The 23,279-nt window shown below is 35.7% G+C and overlaps 1 protein-coding gene and 1 long non-coding RNA gene across 2 annotated transcripts; both read left to right on the top strand.

The window, feature by feature from the left end:
• Positions 1 to 420: 420 nt before the first annotated feature.
• Positions 421 to 1,810, top strand: LOC105447443. The gene is made up of 2 exons (XR_004063796.1): positions 421 to 1,106; positions 1,726 to 1,810. It is a non-coding gene; the product is annotated as an uncharacterized LOC105447443 (long non-coding RNA).
• Positions 1,811 to 6,808: 4,998 nt separating this feature from the next.
• Positions 6,809 to 21,311, top strand: LOC105442034. The gene is made up of 2 exons (XM_030983365.1): positions 6,809 to 6,884; positions 19,838 to 21,311. Exon 2 carries the CDS (start codon positions 19,884 to 19,886, stop codon positions 20,478 to 20,480), a length of 597 nt encoding a protein of 198 aa, XP_030839225.1. The 5' UTR covers positions 6,809 to 6,884; positions 19,838 to 19,883; the 3' UTR covers positions 20,481 to 21,311.
• Positions 21,312 to 23,279: the final 1,968 nt, after the last annotated feature.

The raw sequence follows: 23,279 nt of genomic DNA, 5'->3' as shown, positions 1-23,279 counted from the left end.
TGGAATTATTGAAACAACAGGTCTGTGGATAAGACTAATTAATTTACATTATCCCCAGAAACGTTTATTTGAAACGGTCTAGAACGAAGGCTGTTTGCTTCTTCAGGGTCTGCACGTGAGACTATACAAATTCATTTATTACAGACTCTGCTGCCTGAATTGAGACTAATTGAACTGTGAAAATTGCAATTGGACAAATTTTCCATAAAGACATAAAACTTTCATTCTAAACTGCAATGCATTTAAATGTATGCATGTGTTGTTATGTATTTGTCTAATAACCATTTATTTCTTCACAGGTCAGTTCTAGTAATCTCTGAATCGATTTATCATGCTAATCCACTGAAATGTCCATGTTTATGTGATTAAGTGGCTATCACATTCCAAAAAGGGGAATTTATTATTTTTTTTTTAATGTGAAACTAGTAAAATAACATTTCTAGATAAAGCATGAAAACAGTGTTTATCAGTAATTGCATTTGGACTCATATTGAGACGAAAATCTGTTTAAAGAATTTAGAGGTATTTTGTTAAATCCAGTAAGGTAAATAGCACAGTATAGGTTTGGTTCAAGCCAGATACATTTGTTATATAGCTGTTGAAGAAACCTTGTGTATGGACTTATTTAATACAAGTCGAGTCAGTAATGCTGATAGAACGGGTATTTCCCACGTAAATGTGTTTTAAAGCTGATACTATTTGGGGAATTTTTATTTGATGGTTTGAGATAGTGCATCATGTGCCCTATGTGAGTTTTGAAATTTAATCTCAAGACAGAGATATAAACAAATAATTTCATAAAGAGTGCTGAACTACATTCAGTAAATAGGTTAAAAGGGATAGGTAATTCCTTGATAATGTCAATCGATTGTTTAGTAAATTTTTAGAATAATTTAAAGGAGCCATGTTTCAGTGATCGATGTGAATTCATTTTATTAAGTCGATCAAGTAGATTGATTATATTTATGTTTAGCGCCATCTGGAGGCTACTAAATTCGTGTTAAGAAATGGCACCCTTTTTGGTTTCCAGTGGATGAAATCTATTGATATTGGAGGCATCCTTGTGTAAGATGGAAGTTAGATGCACTTAAGAAGGCAGAATGAAGGTATGTAATGATGATATGTGATGAATGTTGTATATAAATGCAGTAATGATACGATATTCCATGATAAAGTACCTTTCATTCGCACCTAATTCGTTGTGTACATTACATGGATGTAACTTACATTGCACAGTAGCCGAGACGGTCGGCTCACATACCGAATGTTATTGTTATGTAATGTACACTACGGCATGCGAATGAAAGGTACACGTATGCAAGAATGTAAACAAAGATTTGCCTAGTTTGAGTCAATGTACTAAGATGAGTACTTAGGGTGCATAATATGAGAAAGTTGTTATATGATTTATACAAGTTTATATTGATAATTAATAGATGGCTTAGTTATAAAGATACATGCTGTAATTATGAACAGAAGTGATACAAAGGATGTATGTCAGAAAGCCTGACTTAGTTCAATTAAGCATACATGTACTGGTAGAATTGTATTTAGTTTATATGCAGTACAAGTTAATGTGTGAAATAAGGAAAAGGTTCAAACAAGGGGTTAATTAGCTGTAAGGTGCATATTATTGATACGAGTCACCAGGTTTTCTCTAAGCATAATATGTATATTTATGAACAGTTGATTTATGATCCGTTCGATCTATTTTCATTTGTGCAGTTTTTACGGAGCATTTGGAGCAACAAGAGAATTGGAATAATAAAGAAAGACCAATAAACAAAGTCAAAGATGCTTCCGCTACAGTCGGGTTAAACACAACAAAGGCCAAACACATTATCTGATTGTACCACATGTACAACAATGACTGTACTACAACAATACATTGTAGAGGCTGACTTACAAAAGCAAGAATACTAGAACCACAGTGATTAGATAGTGCCAGAAGAATCGGTTAGTCACTGAGGATGGGGAAAATATTTTGAAAAATCAATGTAAAGTAAGCCAAAGATTTGTGGCTATGGGAATTCCCATTCGTTATTGTGATATGATGTTGAATTAGCTATGCATCAATGATGGATGTATATAGTTTTATTCTTTAGATTTCGGATGGTTAGAAGAGGGGAAGGTGTGTGATGTGACATAGATACTTTTTGATCGGTGTCATAGTGAAAATAAGTCCATCATGCCAAATAAATGGAACAAATGGCAAATAAATTAAAAACTGGCATAACCAAAGTGATGAACTTAGTACCGAGATTTTTTTTTATCCACACAGCCGATGGCCTACTTTCAAACCAATGAAATGTGATTTCTCTGTATTTTTAAATGGGCACCGCCTTCTTTTCACATGTTTCAAGATACCATCTCCCTTAATCCTTTGGATAATGTCACATATACGATATCGTCTAAAGCCCCATTGTCCTAATTGTAGCTACTTGCTCCCTCTATATAGAAAACTTCCCCAATCGGTGCCTGTTGGTCCCCATGATCCTCTATTTCTTATGTTATTTGAGAGCTGAGTTGATGAGATAGCCACCTGTCAGTGACCCCGCTGTGTGGTCTAATCCCTCCTAGCCACACTAGTGTTGATGGTATTTTGAAATAATGCGAGGCATTCTTGTACACATTAACAAAACTTTGATTCTAAGTGCGTGGGAAGACATCAGAATCTAATCGTTTCATTGACTCAATTTCCTAAACACCACGACTAATGTGTATGGTCGAGGAGGTGGGACCAGAAACCTGGTTGGAAACAACACCTTTTATAAACCCAACATGCCCGACAAAAAGTGTGATATGCCAGCCTATAATAACATCGGATGGTATACAAAGTTTCTTTTCATATGATTATTCTATTCATTGTGAAATGGGCTCTTAGAGGACACAAAAGAAGCAGACAGAGTAAATACACTCGGTAAGTCATTCACGTTATGCTTGAGAAAGGAAAGCGTGCTTTGAGGAAGTTCACTTGTATAATTACAAGCAAATGCATACAGTGGACATAAATGCGTTCGATTGCTATCTATCATGGTAGACAGTGTTTCATTTGTTTAAATACACTTAATAAACATGTATTGTATAACATAAGGCACCTGTCAAATACTTCGTTATCTGATATAAGTTTGAGTTCAACAGTATATGTCTGTTCATCTTCGGAGAAAGGACAAATCTAACATTCCAAGAGAACAAACATATTCATGATATTTGCGACAATAATTATTGCCATTCACCTGCGGATGAGTTGGAAACTTCTGAAAACACAACACACGCAGTGATACATTGAAGGAGAGGGAAAGTCGAAATCTTTCATTTGCCTCCATAAATTATTATTTCATAGCAAATGTTAAACAATGGATCTCAAACTGGTTTGTTATTACACGCTTCCAGTCATCCTCATTTTGGCACAAGCATCATCAGCTATGGAAACATATGGTAAGTGAGCTTTGCTTACAACCCTATTTTTATGTTTCATGCTACTTTTCGACTCTCACGCTTTGCATTATAATATATCTGATACTATTCCTAAAAATTACTTTGTATTGCCTAAGCTTTGCAGTGTTTGATAGTTGTTTTCCAATATGTTTAATCCCGATTTCACATGTTTTTTAAATTTTTTACCTCAGTCAAATTATGAAGCATAATTCTGTTACATCTTTCCAAATGGTACTGGGGTAACTTTTTATTTAAACTGTCCATTGGGTTGATTTGAATCTAGAGAAAATTAGCGACTGGCAATTAAGGATTCTTATCATTAAATTACTATAAGTTTTCAAGCATTTTTGTGCTTTTTCGCACTGATACTGCTGAAGACGCTCCTTTTTATCTTTTGAAACAAACAAAAGGATAAGAAAAACGAATAAAAAAAAAACGATCCAACAAAGAATGAATATAAGAAATAACACGAACATACAGTATTAATGAAATACTCTATACATAAACTGACCAACGGGATGAGTTTTTATTCAATTTTCGATAATCGTCTTGATGAACTGTTTATTTTTAATCAAACAAAAGGAATTAAAAATACAAACATAACAAGCTATCTCCCAAAGAATTAATATAATAAATAAAATGAACATGCAGTATGATTGATATACCCTATACGTATAATGACTAACGGTACGACTTTGTCTTCTCTTATTTGATAATCATTTAGATGAACTGTATATCGGATGCTTCATAGATGATAAAAATAATCGGGTGCTACCAGATGCCCGATTAATATCTAGTAACATGACAATCGAGGTGTGCATTGACTTCTGCACAGGATTGAATGACATTGATTCTGCTTACGCTGGAGTAGAGTTTACGAATGAATGCCACTGTGGGGTTGCTGGTACGGACTACAGTCGACTTGGAGTGCCAGAAGACGATGACTGTAATTATTGGTGTGCGGGGGATGACACTACTTTGTGTGGGGGCCTAGCCAGAATCTCTATTTATAACCGTAAGTTCAAGAACCGCCAGAACCAATAGTGACTGTCCATTATCGCCCAAAGTAGCGGTTTTTAGCTAACGGGGAAATATGCTGTCCTCAAAGGACATACATTTCCCATGTTATGCCTATGCAAACAATGCAATTCAATCAAATATCATTTCAGTATGGGCGTTGAAGGTAGATCAATCTAAAAAAAAGAAAGGAAAAAATGGTATTTTAGTACTAGCCATAAGTTGTTTAAATATTGCACGATTCTAATGTGGACATTCCCTGTACTAATCACCTTTTGGGGATGAAATTGATGATATGATTTTTTTTTTTATAGATATGAAATCTTGTAAACAATGGTGCCGACACTTTGTTCGCGGCGTGTAAATGCTCCTCGTAATCGTGGTAGGGTTGGACGGGGTGGGGAGAGGGAGGAAGGGAGGGTAGCAGGGGCAAGGGTACAATGTAAAAGAAAACAATCCCTTTTGTCTATAGTGCACAATTAATTTTGAATCTGTTTAATTACTGTTTTTGTTATTTTGTAGACGCAGAAAACTTTATTTTTGTACATGCTGGTTTTCGATGAGATATGGGAAACATATTGATTAATAAAGATCCTTGGTCCTGCTTTCTTTTATATCTAGTCTTATATTTGTCTTTATCTATATCATAACCAAGAACTTATAGACATTTATTTTCCCACCGCATCTAACATGTCTTACATTTTTCAGTTTTACTGATTAGATCTCCAACAACTACTGAAACTGTTTCAAGTTCATTGATAGCAACTTCACAAGATGCATCGACAGCATTTGACAAAACAACAGAAGAAATCAATGAAAGCACAATTCTAATATCAACACATTCTACAAAATCAGGTAAGTAGATGGTATAGATAGGATTTTGCTTGATATAGACCCGACCAAACTTTAATATACCGAGATCATTGAAAATTTACCACTCTATTTAATAAATACCCTTTCTCGACATGCTAAAATGATAAAAAATAGTAAAATCTATGACGGGGTGCTAATGATATATAAAATTCACAGATAATAGAAAAAATACATGAAATGTATAATAGTCACTGGAAATTGAGAAAATATTTGAAAAATCAATGCAAATCATGCCAAATCATGGCAAATCTTTTGCCATCACTCCACCCTTGCCCCCCTTTCACTTTCTTCCCCACCCGCTCTCTCCCCATCTTCCCCCTCTCTTTCCCTCCATCTCCCTATCCCCTAGTACACTAGCCTCTTGTCGATGACCCTCGCACGTGTTGGAGTCCGTAAATTCTGGCGAGCGAAGCGAGTCAGAGAAACCGAGCGCGAGCTGACTCGCTTCGCTCGCCAGAATTTACGGACTCCAACCAAGTAACTTCTTGCTCCAACAACGCGAGGCCCATCGACAAGAGGCTACTAGTACACCCGCTTTATAACGTTTTATCAGGTTTATAGTCTCCTTTCACAGGGATTGTACAAAATGAAGGTCGAATCATTAATTTTCATTCTAAACCTTTCCATGAAATTCGTGTATCATATTTCAAATTGGTCAATCCGGCTATCATACAATTATGATAATGCCATCTCTATGCACCTGATTATAATTCGAATAGATCCCTCAATCTTTGCTGGCGTACAGTCTACTTTGATGACTTCGAGTCTTCAACCCGTTACAGGCGACAAAAGTGGCATTGGTATGTACTCTGTTCTTGGTGTTTAATAATAATAATAGGCATTTCTATAATAATAATAATAATAATAGGCATTTCTATAATAATAATAATAATAATAGCTCACATTTATAATGCGCCTAATACTTTGTTTCTAGGCGCGGAACATATTAGCGCCGTCTATCTAGATAATTCTATTCCGAGGCGCATTTATTATTACCCCGGCTTTAGCCTAGCTGCCGTTTATACAGCGCTCCAGCATTTCAAGGAATTAATTCCTGCCAGGTACCCACTTACATCAGTTGAGTGTGGCAAATGTAGATCAATCTCTTGCCAAATGGCATTAGTGCCGCGGCGGAACTCGAACCGCGGACCTTGCGATCGACAGTCCGGCGACGAGGGATCATTGTGGGGAAGGCAAATTAGATAAATAAACAACCATTCCGTTTTATTTGAACAGGGTAGCCCCGTCAGTAACTCATCTCTATAAATTTTAGAATGGCATTTCGAAAATCGATAGGGCTTTTTTATGAATGCTTGCTTATTGATTTTCTTGTCCTCTGAAATTAAATAGACATATTGAGCACCTGACTTTACACTTCGAAGTACTTCTTTAATGTATTTTTCCCGTCATCTTTTGGTTCAATTATTTGCTGCATTTGCATTTTCAATTCCATTTGTATTCTATTTCACAGGACTATATGCAGGTGCTGGTGGAGGAGGCGCATTTCTTCTGATACTTATCATCATAATAATTGTTGTCGTCACATGTAGACGCAGGTAAGCCTACTAAGAATGAATCTCATCTCAATATTATAAATGTTGTGAAAAATGTATCTAACAAAATGAAATTACACAGTGTAATAACAACTTTATGGGCACATGGATGCTCAGTAAAATACGAGTTCAGAACAACAACAAACAAAACAAATCAAAACAAAGCACAGGAAAATAAAACTCAGCACAATAAGTGTTGCTTGGTCAAACTGTTCTGTCAGGTCACATTCTATTGTTATACTTGATGTGTACTTAACATATTCGGTCCTGACTAGTCTCCATTTTCAAGTTTTACCTTCGCTGTCCACAATTTCTACAGATTTTTTTCTCAGGGGATAGTTTGTTTAAAGGGACTGCTTCGTCGAATGTCCATTTGTAGTAGGTCCATGGTTTAATAGCTAACTGCGCCATTCTGGTATTACTACATCTACCACTTTACACGTTGATGGTATATTAGTTGGCAATTGAGCTTAATTACTTATTCATAGAACATTTGTTTATCTGCTGTCTGGATAGTGGTTTCGATTATACACATAAACACAAATACATATTGCATGTGGCAAATCTTCAATTGTGGAAGCGTTTGTTCTGCTCATGACGTTACCTGACCACATGACCACCGGAGGACAGAATCCTTCGTTTTATAGAGGCGGGGCTTAGTGTTAACAAAGACAACTAAATAAATAATTCTGAAATATTATCTAAAAAAACAGAATGCACATATTGATCGAAGATATGTATTTTTGGCATCCCTAATTTAAAAAAACCCGAACAAATCCAAAACAAATACAATATCTTTAATTTGTGTAGTTGTTTTTTCTTGTGGGGAGGGGAGGGGGCACCTGCCAAACGTGCCCCCGGATCCGCCCGATTCGTGTATTTATGACATGTATTTCCCGGCCCCCATTGTCTTTTCTATTCTAATAGAAATACAGAGAACCGATCACATGCTTCTGGCCATCCATTAACAACGATGATTCCTACTAAGGACGACAATAAAGAACGTAGTAGACCTACCGACGAGGAAGAGGATCCTTGTTATGAGAACAAGAGTGCAGAGACGGAACGCGACTATGAGAACATGACCGTGGACAATAATGAACTAACAAACATGAACTCGGAGAAGAGATCTACTATGAAAGAAGCAACACACGACCCTTCAGCTCTCTATGCCATGCCTGACCTATCAGCTAAAACCTCAGCTCGACCTAAGACGTACACCTCGCCTCCAAATGACACAGATGATCCGTCATTGATGTACGCTATGCCAGATAGAAGAGCTAAGACGGTGTACTCGAGCAACGGGAAAGCAGCGCTGGAGGGGGACAACCTCCACGCGCTGTACGCCACTTCCACGAAAAATCGCTTGGAGCCGATCGGTATGGAGGCAACGACAGATGGGGAGGGCTTGTACGCGCTACCAGACAAAAACCCACGTGACCACGTGACCCAAAATGGCGCCGAAAAGCTTGATGCTGTAGAAGTCATGTACGCCATGCCAGATAAATCACGACGGAACAATGGTGTTAATAACACTGTAATGATAGAAAATGATATCTACAGCTCTACATAGAATGTCATAGGGAAATAGAGAGGGGTATTTTTTAAAAACTTTTGATGAAATAAAAAATGTTTGTCCGTTAAAATGCTTAGGCCTATCCGCCCACATCCATCCAAATGCAAACGCACTATATGTTGCCTTTTTGGTTAATAAAGATAGATGAATGCTAGTTTAAACATACCAAATAACATATTTTCTATTTTTTTAATACAAATGCTATAGGTTGAAATATTCAGTAATCATAAATTGTACACATAAAATGTAAGAACCTGCCATTTATTAAAAAAGATTTTGTTGACAACCCTTAGAGTAGATTTAAACTTTGGTTAGTAAAATAATTGTATATATAAGTATCACATGTGTGTATTTTTTATTTATCTGTGCTATGAAAAGAAAAGTGATGTCTATACGAATGAATAGAAATCAAAATGTATACAGATTTGTTCAATTATGGTAAATGGTCCTACTTTTCCATTGATACATATTTTACTATACAAAGAAAAGTATCTCTGCTTGCATGAACTTGTATTACACGATTATAATGCATATAACTTGTAGGACACACACTATGAACATGACGGACAAAGAAAGAGGAGAAAATATACAGTTCCTCAGGTCGACAAAGGAACATCCCTTCACTGCTATTATGTAAAAATGTGTAGAACAGGTGAATATGCATGTAACATCTGTTCTACACATTTTTACATAATAGCAGTGAAGGATGTTCCTTTGTCTACCTGAGGAACTGTATATTTTGTCCTCTTTACTTGTCCGTCATGTTCATAGTGACAGGGAGGTCGAATCGTATTTTCTTTATTTGTTATTATAGTAAGGATGATTGCATGCCCTGACAAAACATGCATCGGATCCTGTCTACCGGTGACAAATTGATTGGTTGTGAAAATTTAGCTACGAAAAATAATCACAATTTCATGTTTTCCTATAATAGGTGCAAGGGCGAATAAGATGTGTTAATATGTATATTGTGAAATATATCAGTTGTATTGAAAAATAGACTTTTACATGATTAAAACCTGCACCATTTACGGATGAAATAATTTCAAGGATACGGATGTTAATGTGAGATAGCACATATAATGTTTTTAAAAGGACAACCCTTTTGTACGAGATATATCTGGAAAACAATACAAATACTCATATTTAAGACTTGAAATAAATATAATCTGTATATATGTACCATTATAATATATTGTATTGTACAGTAAAAAGTAGAACTATATTTTATCATTGCAAGGATGTTGCATGTTTTAACAAAAACTTACACTGCATCCTGTTTAAGGGCGAACAATTGCATTAGTTTCGTAAATTTGTTAACGAGAAAAATCTAATTATAGTGTTTCCTTATAATATGTGCAAGGGCAATACGGATGTGTAAATACGTATGCAAAATGAAACATATATGTATTACTGAAAATGAGACCTTACACATGATAGAATGCTGCCCAATTAAAGATACAATTGTTAATGTGAGATGTAAATATAAGTTGAATCTAGCTTTTAAAGGACAGCCCTTTCGAAGAAGAAAAAAATATATCTAGAAACTGAGAAGGTAAAACACTTACATTATACACAACAAGCGTGATAAAATATAAAATGCTGCACCATTCGCGGATGAAATAGATATGTCAAGAATATAACTGTTAATGTGAGATGTCATGTTTTTAAAGCACAACCTTTTCGTAAAAAAGACATATCTAGAAAACATACCAAAATACATACATTCAAAAAAGAAAAAGGAAAGAAAATGCGTGTATGTACGTACCACAATAATGTCTCGTATTGCATATTAATTAAGTAGAATTATATTTGATCATTGTAAGGATGATAGCATGTTGTAATCAAACTTCCACCGAATCCTATCTAACGGCGAAAAAAAAACGATATAGTTTCATAAGTTGTGAACAAAAATAAAATATGATGAATATACTGTTTTCTTAAAATCTGTGCCCGGGCAATTGGGATGAGTAAACATTTAAAAAAATGGTATGTATATAAGTTTTACTGAATTAGACACGTTTGCACATGAGTAAATGTATTCATGCTGCCATACATAGATGATATAGATTTTCTTTTACTTTAATTTAACAAGAAAATACGTTGACACACTATATTCAATACAGATATATGGTTCCCATTTACAATGCAAAGCTTTAAAATTGATTAGCCTGTACTGACACTATCTTTTATTTTGGCGTGTATGTACCAAATGATTATCACACCTATGCCATTTTTAACATATTAAATTACAGTGCTATAAATGTATATTTCATAGTCCTACAGCATGAAGGAAGACCTTGGTTCCTATCTATCACATGAAATATCATTTTTTTCTCAACAAACGGGCATGGTGGCTCAGTGGTTAGAGCGCCCGCCTCATGAACGGGAGGTCGTGGGTTCGAACCCGGCCGAGTCATACCAAAGACTTATAACAATGGGACCTTCTGCCTTCTAGCTAGGCGCTCAGCATATTAGATTGGAGAAGGGTAGTAATAACATATTATGTTATGCAGGGCCCGCTGGAAGAGCAGTTTCATAACTGAAGTGGCTACCCTGGGTGAAAACGTTATTATATTCATATAATAAATACAATTATGATATTTAATATTTTTTAACAGCATCATATTTCTTTTATTCAATGTAAGCACGGTATTAACTGGATTCCTATACAAGTAGAAACAAATTGAAGTGTATACGTTAAACGGGAATAGTGTGTTATATTTACAAGGCAAATGTATACTGTATCTTATATATGGTAAATACATCTTCTTTAAAATGTTTAAATTATACACTGGTATACAAGGAGAATGATAACATTTGTACATAATGTCATGTTTATGATGCACACTTCAAGCATTTAATAAATTGGTGCTGGTAATTCTCTTTTCCTGTGTTTATTTACATTATTATCTATCTACATATTTCATTTCTTTATTGTGTCCATATAGGATAATACGTTTATTTTGATGTTATCAAAATAAACCCAATTGTAATAGAATGCAATAGTGTAGGCCGGAAATATGCGGCAAGCCGGTGACTACACACGATAGCGCGCCTCTTTTGTAAAATGATATTGAGGTCAATAACCGAATGTTTCCCAGCAGGTCGGCAAATATCAAACATAGGCGCATCTCTTTGTAACCTACATTGAGGTCACAAAGCCGAATCTTTACCACGCGTGTTTTGTAAATATCAATGATAGGCGCGCTTTTGTAATACATATCGGGGTCGCAAGGCAAGTGTTTCCCACGACGTGTATTTTTACTAATCAATGGGTCATTCTCAGCTAATACTCCGTTTGAGTTGGTCGTGTTTTTCCCTCCCTCCCTCCCCTCAATTCCTTGCTGACTTGTGGACGGGCAGGATTAGGCTCATGATTATTGGGTAGGAGGTTGTCAGGGGGAGGGGGCGGTCCTTTATTGAGAAAATGTATATAGGGAGACCGGAGTGGTACTTGCCCGGACTGGTAGTTCTGCGTATGTCATTGCCTTAGAGTTTGGGCTTGAATAAGTGACACGATGGGGCTGTAGTAGTGGACAAGGTTGATGGTTAATTGGGCTTGTTTTATGATATTGACATCATGTTTGTTTGTTTGTTGTTTTTTTTGTTTTTTTTGTTTTTTTTTCCTTCGGTTTCTACATCAGATTTGCTAGGTTGCTTTTTGTTGTTTTGTTTTTCTTTTTTTTTTTTGGGGGGGGGGGGGGATTGTCAAATTGATTTATGTTTCATTATTGTTCTTTTAATGGTACACAATCTGTTAATCACTGTGTGATTTTGTTCTTTTAAGGCTACAACATTCATGGAAATCAATGCAGACTGTGGAAAGGAAAAAAAAAAAAAAAAGAAAGAAAGAAAGAAAGAAATTGGGCTTGTTGTATTGACATGGTTGGTTGGTTGGGCTTGATTATTGACATGGATGGTTGGTTGGGCTTGTTATTGACATGGATGGTTGGTTGGGCTTGCTTATTGACATGGATGGTTGGTTGGGCTTGCTTATTGACATGGATGGTTGGTTGGGCATGATTGTTGACATGGTTGGTTGGTTGGGCTTGTTATTGACATGGATGGTTGGTTGGGCTTGCTTATTGACATGGATGGTTGGTTGGGCTTGCTTATTGACATGGATGGTTGGTTGGGCTCGTTTATTGACATGGATGGTTTGTTGGGCTTGATTATTGTGATGGTTGGTTGGACTACATTATTGACAGGGTCGGCCGGTTTTGGCTTATTGGCTGGAGCTTCTGTTCCGGAAGTCTTAGTATTCCGAAATGAGAGGGTTTTGTTCTTTTGTTTCGTTCCTGAACTATAATCATTTCCAGTATGCCTCAAGGAGAGGAATGGCCAAGAGCGCCATGAACCGACGGTGGGGACAGGCTGCGATTACCAGATCTTGTGTAGGGAACCAATGGCCCAGGAAACTGGGCCTGCTGGGTAGAGCACCGTCTTCCCAGCTGGTCACGTGACCCGTGACCCTCGGGTTCCCATATTTGTGGAATCGCAGCCTGTCGCCTTCCGCCATTGCAAACAAATAATTATGGAAATGGTTTTATATGATTTCATATCTATGTTATGTAATAATATGTCAAGTTGGAAATATGCTACCGCAAAAACTCGAACGGAAATATGTAAATGGTTTTTGTATGATTTTATATCTATGTTAATAGTATGTCAAGTTGGAAATATGCTACCGCTAAAACTCGAACGGAATTATAGAAATGTTTCTATATGATTTCTTATCTATGTTGATAATATGTCAAGTTGGAAATAAGCCAACTCAAACGGAAGAATTAAAAGTTGAGAAAAAGGCAATAACAGCATTTTCATTGTATTTCTTATTGCAATTGTTTATATTTACATGAACATGAACAATCTTGCTTCAACATATGAACATAGGAACAACATATAATTGACATTCATAGGGCCCTGTTTTAATATGCATTTGATATAATATACATGACCATGATGAATATACTTCTAAATACTCTTTCTTCTTCTTTCTCTTCTTCTTCTTCTTCTTCTTCTTCTTCTTCTTCTCTCTTTCTTCTTACGTACCCTCCATTTTCTTTTATTCTTATATGCTCTAATCTGAAGTAGGTATTTTATTTAAATAATTATTCCTTGATATGGTATAACAGTAGGGGATTGGGTACAACAGTAAAGTAAGTATACTGAAACAATATATATATTCGTGTAATTACACTCAATAGTGTAACATGTCAATACGACTCAATATGGACTCATTCGTGATTTTTTATGATGCACATTGGATACAGGCCTAACATTATTATAACGCTGTTCTTCGGTCGGGTTAAACACAACAAAGGCCAAACACATCATCTGATTGTACTACATGTACAACAATGACTATACTACAACGATACACTGTAAAGGTTGACGTTCAAAAGCAAGAATAATAGATCCACAGTGAGTAAATAGTGCCAGAAAAATCGGCTAGTCACTGAGAATATTTTGAAAAATCAATGTAAAGCAAGCCAAAGATTTGTGGCTATGGGAATTCCCATTCGTTATTGTGATATGATGTTGAATTAGCTATGCATTCATGATGGATGTATATAGTGTTATTCTTTAGATTTCAGATGGTTAGAAGAGGGGAAGGTGTGTGCTGTGACATAGATTATTTTCGATCAGTGTCATAATGAAAATAAGTCCATTATGGCAAATAAATTAAAATCTGGCACAACCATTATTATTTTTGTTGTTAATAAACTCAAACTCAAACTCAAACCAAAGTTACGATCTTAGTACCGAGATTTATCCACACAGCCGATGGCCTACTTTAAAACCAATATGTGAAATGTGATTTCCCTGTATTGTTAAATTGGCACCGCCTTCTTTTCTCATGTTTCAAGATAACATCTCCCTTAATACTTTGGATAATGTCACATGTACGATATCGTCTTAAAGGGTATTTTGAAATAATGCGAGGCATTCTTTTACATCTTAAAGTTAATACAAAGTTTTGGAAAATTTTGAAAATTGGGTGGATAGTGATTCTTTATAATTTTGATATATTTGGATGGCCCTGTGGATTTATTATAAACACGAGAAAATTTAGCCACTAAAATAGTTTTGCTTTCGAGAAAAATTGAATATAAAAATGTACCGGTGCTCCCGGTACATTTTGATAAATTTCAAATAGCGCCTACGCCCGTACAATGGTAGCTGCGACCATGGAAATCTCAGAATATGTAGTTGTGATATATAATTTCCGAACGGGAATAGCTAATCGGTCGATTTTAGTCATTAAACATTGTTTTATAGCTTAATTAATATCTCGACCTTGAGAAGGAGCTATACAACATAAAGAGTTTATTATTTACAATTTCATAACTTTAGACTCGATTTCAGCCGCGACAACGATCACTGAATATTGTTGGACCGCGTATGCTTCCAATATGTTCATTTGAACCGAATTCATGACCCCATACCAAAACTTTGTATTACCCTCGTATTACCTTTAACAAAACTGTTATTCTAAGTGCGTCTTTGTCAGTGCAGTCCGGGGAAGATATCGGAATCGATTTGACATACATATATTACTTTGTTGACTCAATTTCCTAAACACCACGACTAATGTGTATGATCGGGGGAGATGGCCGGGACAGAAACATGCCCTGTGGGACACAATACCAATATAAACCCAACATGCCCGAAAAAAAAGTGTGATATGCTAGCCTATAATAACAGTCGGAGGGTATACAAAGTTTCTTTTCATATGATTATTCTATTCATTATGAAATGGGCTCTTAGAGGGCACAAAAGAAGCAGACAGAGTAAATACACTCGGTAAGTCATTCACGTTCGTTCTGCTTGAGAAAGGAAAGCGTGCTTTGAGGAAGTTCAATTGTATAATTACCCGCAAATGCATTCAGTGGACATAAACTCATTCGATTGCTGTGCGAACAGTTCTTTCATGGAACACAGTGCTTATTTTTTAGTTGATAAACATGTATTGTATATCACAGGGCAGTTGTCAAATACTTCGTTATCTGATATAAGTTTGAGTTCAACAGTTTAAGGCTTGTTTATCTTCGGGGAAAGGAAGTATCTCACATTTTCAGAGTTCAAACATTATGTATGATATCTGCGACAATTATTATTATCATTTAACTGCAGACAAATTGGAAACGTACTCCAAGACATAAAGATCGGAAACCGTGAAACCTTGAAAGAGGAAGAAAGTCTAAAGCGTTCATTTTGCTCTATGAATTATGCTACATAAAATTTGAAATGATGGATCTCAAACTGGTTTGCCACTACATGTACATCCCCCTAGTCATCTTCATTTCGGCTCAAGCATCATCGGCAGTGAAAACATATGGTGAGTGAGCTTTTGCATACATCTCTATTTTTGTTTCATGACACTTATATTATGACTCTCAGCCTTGCATTATATATCTGACGCTATTCCTCGAATGACTGTGTATTGCTTTAGCTTTACACTGTTTGATGCTCAGATGCTGCTTAGTGTTTGATATACTTGTTTTCATATATTTTTGATCTGGTCATGTACATGTACGTATTTTTCGCATATTTCACAGGTTTTTTGTTTATGTTTACCTCAGCCAAAATATGCTAATTCGTCTTTTCACAATGTACTGGGGTAACTCGTATTTAGAGTGTCCACTTAATTGGTTTGATTTGTTTCTATAGAAAATTAGTAATTGGCGAAACAGGATTCTTATCATTAAATCACGCATTTTTGCCTAATTACTGAACAACAAAAACGTGAAATATAGAATAAAAAGGAACATACAGTATTACTAATTAACCATATACATATTATGACTAAAGAAACGTGATTTTATTCTCTTCTTTGATAATCGTTTAGATGACCTCTATGTCGGATGCTACAACGATGCCGCTAATCAGTGGGTCCTATCTGATGCCTTATTCACGTCAAATACGATGACAATCCAGTCGTGCATTGATTACTGCACAGGATTGACTGACCCTGACTCTGCTTACGCTGGGGTAGAGTATGCGACAGAATGCCACTGTGGAGTTGCTGGTACGAACTTAAGTCGATATGGAGTGGCAGAAGACAGTGAATGTAATTGGCGGTGTGCGGGGGATGACACTTCTTACTGTGGGGGCATAGGCAAAATCTCCATTTATAACCGTAAGTTCAAGAACCATCAGAACCAATAGTAAATTTCCACAATCGCCCAAATTAGCGTTTTTGTTGTTGTTGTTGATTTTGTTTGTCTAATGGAGAAATATTTTATCCCCAAGGAACATGCACCCGCATGTTATGCCGATGCAAACAATGCAATTCAATAAGATATCATTTCTCTATGGGCAATGTTGACGGTAGATCATCCTTAAAAAATGAACGATTCGAATTTAAGTAATAAAACCATAAGTTTTAAAATATAGCAAAATTATAATTTAGACATTGCATTTACAGATCACCTTTGTGTGATGAAATTGATGTTATAAAACAAATGTTAAATATAAAATCTTGTTAACTTCGCCCTGGACTTCGCTCATCCGGCCTTACTCTCCAATCATCTCAGGGGATATGGAGACCGAGCATTTTCCTCTATCGCTCCTCGCCTGTCGAATTCCCTCCCATCATCTATTCGCAAAATTTACAACCTTGACCACTTCAAAGCTTCACTCAAAACTCACATCTTCCTTCAAACATTCAAATGCTAACTTCATTGGCGGAGCTCGCGCCTGTTTTTTTAAACAGATATATGGCGCCATACAAATGCTGTGAATCATCATCATCATCAACTATCTTGACACATCACACTATACGTGGCGTGTATGTGCTCCTCGTAGCCGTGGTAGGGTGGAGCCAGCCATTGAGGTCACTTGGGTGGTACACGGGGTGGGAATGGAGGGAGGGATGGGTTGGCGGGGGCACATGGACAATGTAAAAAAAAAAACCTAACCCTTTTGTCGATAGTGCATGCATAATTATTACTGAATCTGTTTTATCACTGTTCTTGTTATTTTGTAGACGCGGGAAAATCACACGTTGTCGTTTACATATCATAATAATGGGATCAAGATTTTTTTTTTATTAAAGCTGGTTTTCGAGGGGAATAAAGGAAACACACTGATATTTAAAAATATCTGGTCCTGCTTTCTTTTATATCCAGTCTTATAGTTCTTTTCAGCTATGCCATAACCAAGAGCTTGATTTTCCCGCCACATCTAACATGTCGAACATTTTGCAGTTTTACCGATTAGACCTCCCACAACTACTGAAACATCATCAAGTTCAGTGATACCAACTTCACCCGACGCATCGATGACATTTGACAATCGAACAGAAGAAAGCGATGAGAGCACAACCCCAATAACAACACGTTCTACAAAATCAGGTAGGTACATACTTTTGGCTGACTTTCGCTAGCTATAGACCCTACAAAACATATACCAAATTTATTGAAAGATTTTCCATAAACAAGTTTTATTCGAGCATTGCGCTTGTTTATTACCGACTTTGTTATATGCACTTACTTTACATAACATGATAAAATAGTAATAGTGAAATCTTTTGTTGGGTGCCGTTGATATGTAAAATCACAGATAGTGGGAAAAAAGGTTTTACCTAATAATAGAAAATTAATTTTATTAAATAATGACTGGATATTGTACCAATTCATCGACTTGGTCTTTTTCAACCTACTGTTATGAATACAAGACAGAAATACATGTAATATAATAGTCACTGAAAATGGAATTACTACTTGACAAATCAATGCAAGCATGCCAAAGATCTCTCACAAATACTCCACTCTCTCTCTCTCTCTCTCCCTCTCTCTCCTCTGTATCTCTCTTCCTATCTGTCCCGCTATCGCTTATTACCTGTATATCTGTCTCTCATTACATTTACATACATACAGCACACCTGCTTTATAAAGTTTATCAGGTTTATAGTTTCATTCCCACAGGGAATCTACGAAATGAAGGTGGAATCATTATTTTTTTTATTCTAAACCTTTCCATGAAATTCGTGTATCACATTTCTAATTGATCAATCCGGCTAACATAAAATTATGATAATGCCATTTCTATGTACCTGATTATAATTTGAACAGATCCCTCAACCTTTGCTGGCGTACAGTCTACTTTAATGACTTCGAGTCTTCAACCCGTTACAGGCGACAAAAGCGGCATTGGTATGTACTCTGTTCTTGGTGTTTGTAAAGAATTTGTTTTTGATTTTGGGAGGATTATTGTGGGGAAGGCGATTAGATAAATAAACATCTTATCTCTATAGCTTTTAGAATAGCATTTCGAAAATCGATAGGGCTCTGTAATGAATGCATGTTTCTTGATGTTTGTCCTCGGAATTTAAATAGACAAATTGAGCACCTGACTTTACACTCCAAATACTTCTTACATGTATTTTATCCCGTCATTTTTTTATTCAATTATTTGCTGCATTTTCATTTTCATTTTCATTTTACATTTATATTCTATTTTCCAGCATTATATGCAGGTGCTAGTGGAGGAAGCGCATTTCTTCTGATACTTATCATCATAATAATTGTCTTCGTCACATGTAGACGCAGGTAAGCCCAGTAAGAATGAATCTAATCTCAAAATTATAAATGTTGTGAACAATTTATCTAACCCCGAAAATGAAAATACACAGTGTCTTAAAAACTTATAAGCCCATGGATGCTCGGTCAATATACGAGTTCAGAACAACATAAAACAAAACAAATCAAAACAAAGAACAGGAAAAAAAAAAAAGCGCAGCGCAAACAGTGTTGCTTGGTCAAACTGTTCTGTCAGGTCACATCTGTTATACTTGATGTGTAATTAACATATTCGGTCCTAACTAGTCTCCGTTCTCAAGTTTCACCTTCGCTGTCTACAATTTTCGCAGGTTTTCCTCTAGGGGGAACTTTGTTAGGTAACTCCACCATTTCTAGTGTTACTACACCTACCACTACACAATTTAATGGCATATTTGTTGGTAATCGAGCTTATAAACTTATTCATAGAATATTTGTTTATCTGCTGTCTGGATAATGGTTTCGATTATTATACACATAAACACAAATACAAAATTCAGGTAGAAAATCTTGAATTGTGGAAAAGATCGTTTTGCTTATGACGTTACCTGGTCATATGACCACCGGACTACAAAATCCTTCCTGAATTAATAGTTATAACAACTTATCTAAAATAACATTCTGCGTTCATTGATCGGGTATTCTATTTTTCGGCATCCTTGTGCCCTATATTTTAATATAAACACCCTTTAAAAAAACATTATAGATCCTTTTTTGCGGGGAGGGGATGAAGCACCTGTCCCATGTGCCCCTGGATTCGCCTTCGTGTATTTATGACAAGTATTTCCCCCGATTTTCTCCTAATCTAATAGAAATACAGAGAAGCGATCAGCTGCTACTGACAAACCATTAACAACAATGATTCCTACTAAGGACGACAATAAAAAACGTAGTAGACCTACAAACGAGGAAGAGGATCCTTGTTATGAGAACAAGAGTGCAGAGACGGAACGCGACTATGAGAACATGACCCTGGACAATAGCGAATTAACAAACATGAACTCGGAGAAGAGACCTACCGTGAAAGAAGCAACACACGACCCTGCAGCTCTCTATGCCATGCCTGACATGTCAGCTAAAACCTCATCTCGACCTAAGACGTACACCTCGCCATCAAATGACACAGATGATCCGTCATTAATGTACGCTATGCCAGACAGAAGAGCTAAGACTGTGTACTCGAGCAACAGTAAAGCAGCGCTGGGTGAGGATAGCCTCCACGCGTATGCCACTTCCACGAAAAATCGCTTGGAGCCGATCGGTATGGAGGCATCGACAGATAGGGAGGGCTTGTACGCGCTACCAGACAAAAACCCGCGTGACCACATGACCCAAAATCGCGCCGGGAAGCGTGATGATGTAGAAGCCATGTACGCCATGCCAGATAAATCACGGCGGGGCAATGATGTTGATAACACTGTAATGATAGAAAATGATATCTACAGCTCTACATAGAATGTCATAAGGAAATAGAGAGGGGTAATGGTTTTGCTGCTTCTATTCTACATTTTGTTGAAATAAAAAATGTGTGTCCTTTCAAATGCATAGGCCTATCCGCCCACATCCATCCAAAAGCAAACACACTATATGTTGCCTTTTTGGTTAATAAAGATAGATGAATGCTAGTTAAAGTGCTTTTTAATACAAATGCTATAGGTTGAAATATTCAGTAATCATACTTTTGACGATGGAAATGTGAAATGTATAAACCTGCCCTTTAAAAAAGGATATATGTTGACAACCCTTTGAGGCGATTTTAACTTTGGTTAGTAAAAAAGTTGTCACATGTGTGTATTTTTTATTAATCTGTGCTATGAAAAGAAAAGTGATGTCTATCCGAATGAATAGAAAATGTATACAGATTTGTTCAATTATGGTGAATGGTCCTACTTTTTCATTGATACATATTTTACTATACAAAGAAAAGTGTCTCTGCTTGCATGAACTTGCATTACACGATTATAATGCCTATAACTTGTAGAACACAGGTCTGGAGGTCGAATTGTATTTTTTTAAATAATTGTTATTATAGTAAGGATGATTGCATGCCCTAACAAAACAGGCATCGCATCCTTACATCCTGTCTACCGGTGAAAAATTGATTGGCCTTGTAAATTTAGCTACGAAAAATAATCATAATTTCATGTTTTCCTGCCCAATTAAAGATACAATTGTTAATGTGAGATGTAAATACAAGTTGAATCCTGCTTTTAAAGGACAGCCCTTGCAAAGAAAAAATATAATATCTAGAAAGGAGGTTAAAACACTTACACTATAAACAACAAGCGTGATAAAATATATTAAGGATATAACTGTTCATGTCAGATTTTATATTTTTAAAGCACAACCTTTTCGTAAAAAGATATATCTAAAAAAAACCAGTCCAAATACATACATTATAAACAACAAATGAAAGTAAATGCGTGTATGTACGTACCACAATAATGTCTCGTACTGTATAGTAATTAGGTAGAATTATATTTGATCATTGTAAGGATGATAGCATGTTGTAATCAAACTTCCACCGAATCCTGTCTAACGGCGCAGAAAATGATATAGTTTCGTAAGTTTGATAACAAAAAAATATGATGAATAAACTGTTTCTTATACTCTGTGGCAGGGTAATCGTGAAGTGTAAACATGCTATGTATTCCAGTTTTACAGAAATAGAGACATTTTTACATGAGTTAATGTGTTCATGCTGCCATACACGGAAATGATATAGTTTCGTAAGTTTGTTAACAAAAAATATGATGAATAAACTTTTTCTTATACTCTGTGGCTGGGTAATCGTGAAGTGTAAACATGGTATATATTCCAGTTTTACAGAAATAGAGACATTTTTACATGAGTTAAGGTATTCATGCTGCCATACACGGATGAGGCTGATTTTCTTTTACTTTACATTTATTAGTGTACTAAAAGAGAATAGACATTTATACACTTTATTTTAATAATGATGCCCATATATATATATACAATGCAAAGATTTAAATAAATGAGTCGTTTGTACTGACAATATATTTTATTTTGGTATGTATTTCCTTATTGATGATGATGATTCAATGTCATTTTTAACATATTAACGTTGAGTCTTATAAATGTGAATTTCATAGTCCTACAGACCTTATCTTTGTTCTTGCCTATCAAAGAAACAATCTTATTTTACTCAATATTTATATAATTTAACTATGACATTTATATATTTTGCTTTAGCAGCATCATATTTCCTTAATAAGTTTAAGCACTGTTTTAACTGGATGTCTATACAATTAGAATCAAATTGAAATGTATACGTTTCACGCAAATAGTGCTTTATATTACAAGGCAAATGAATGCTGTCTTATACAAGATAAATCTTCATCCACATGTTTAAATCATACACTGGTATACAAAATGAAGGTTAAAACTTTGTAATAGTTTTCTGTTTGTAATGCAAATATTAATCATTTAATAAATTGGCGCTGGTAATTCTGTTTTCCTGCGTTTATTTACAGTATTGTAGATCTACATAATTATAGACACATTTTGAATTTTCTTACATATGCACATTAAAAGAAGGTCTAATATTTATTATAACACTGTTCGGTTGGGTTTTTAATAAATGGTAAGGCCATGAAACCTATACAAAACCTGATGTGCTGCTCCTTTCCATGGAAAACACATCTTCTTATTGAAAAAACACAAATATCCCTACATCCCAGAACATATGACGCGGTTTCACTTAAAGATTCTAAGGATAGTAATATTTTATGAAAGGAAATGTTTAAACTGTTCACAAGGTTCTGAAACAAATTGTCCTTGTTGCAATCCCAGAAATTGTCAAAGTATCCATATATCTAATCTTGTAATATACCCATTTGGTATCTGTACAGATTTTCACTACCCCCCCCACCCCCCCCCCCAAAAAAAAAGAAGAAGAAGAAATATTCATATAAAATTGTAATCATGTCATAAAGTCATACATCAGACCGGCTAAAAGTAATATGTCAAAAAGACAAATGTTACCCTTTTATTACAATTTTCACACATTTGTTGAGTCAATGAAATTGCCCCAAACGATAATTTCACAAAAACCAAAAGGAAAATGTTATAGCGGCAGATAAAAAGTACATTCCGTAGCAAATATTTCTTCTGTCGGGAGGAAAAAAGAAAGAAAGAAAGAAGATTCTTTCGGAATTTAGTGCACTGACATATAAACTGCAATGAAATCACACTGATTCATGCAATTTCGTCATAAGAATAAACTGGAAT

This window comes from Strongylocentrotus purpuratus, unplaced genomic scaffold, assembly GCF_000002235.5.
Source record: "Strongylocentrotus purpuratus isolate Spur 01 unplaced genomic scaffold, Spur_5.0 spur5_scaffold_13, whole genome shotgun sequence".
NCBI lineage: Eukaryota > Metazoa > Echinodermata > Echinoidea > Camarodonta > Strongylocentrotidae > Strongylocentrotus > Strongylocentrotus purpuratus.
Note: the sequence above shows the minus strand (reverse complement) of the source record. Positions and strands in the feature narration are given on the sequence as shown.

Bases quoted from the DNA above. Each gene is read 5' to 3' on its own strand.
- LOC105442034 (XM_030983365.1), top strand. From the start codon at position 19,884: ATGATTCCTACTAAGGACGACAATAAAAAACGTAGTAGACCTACAAAC.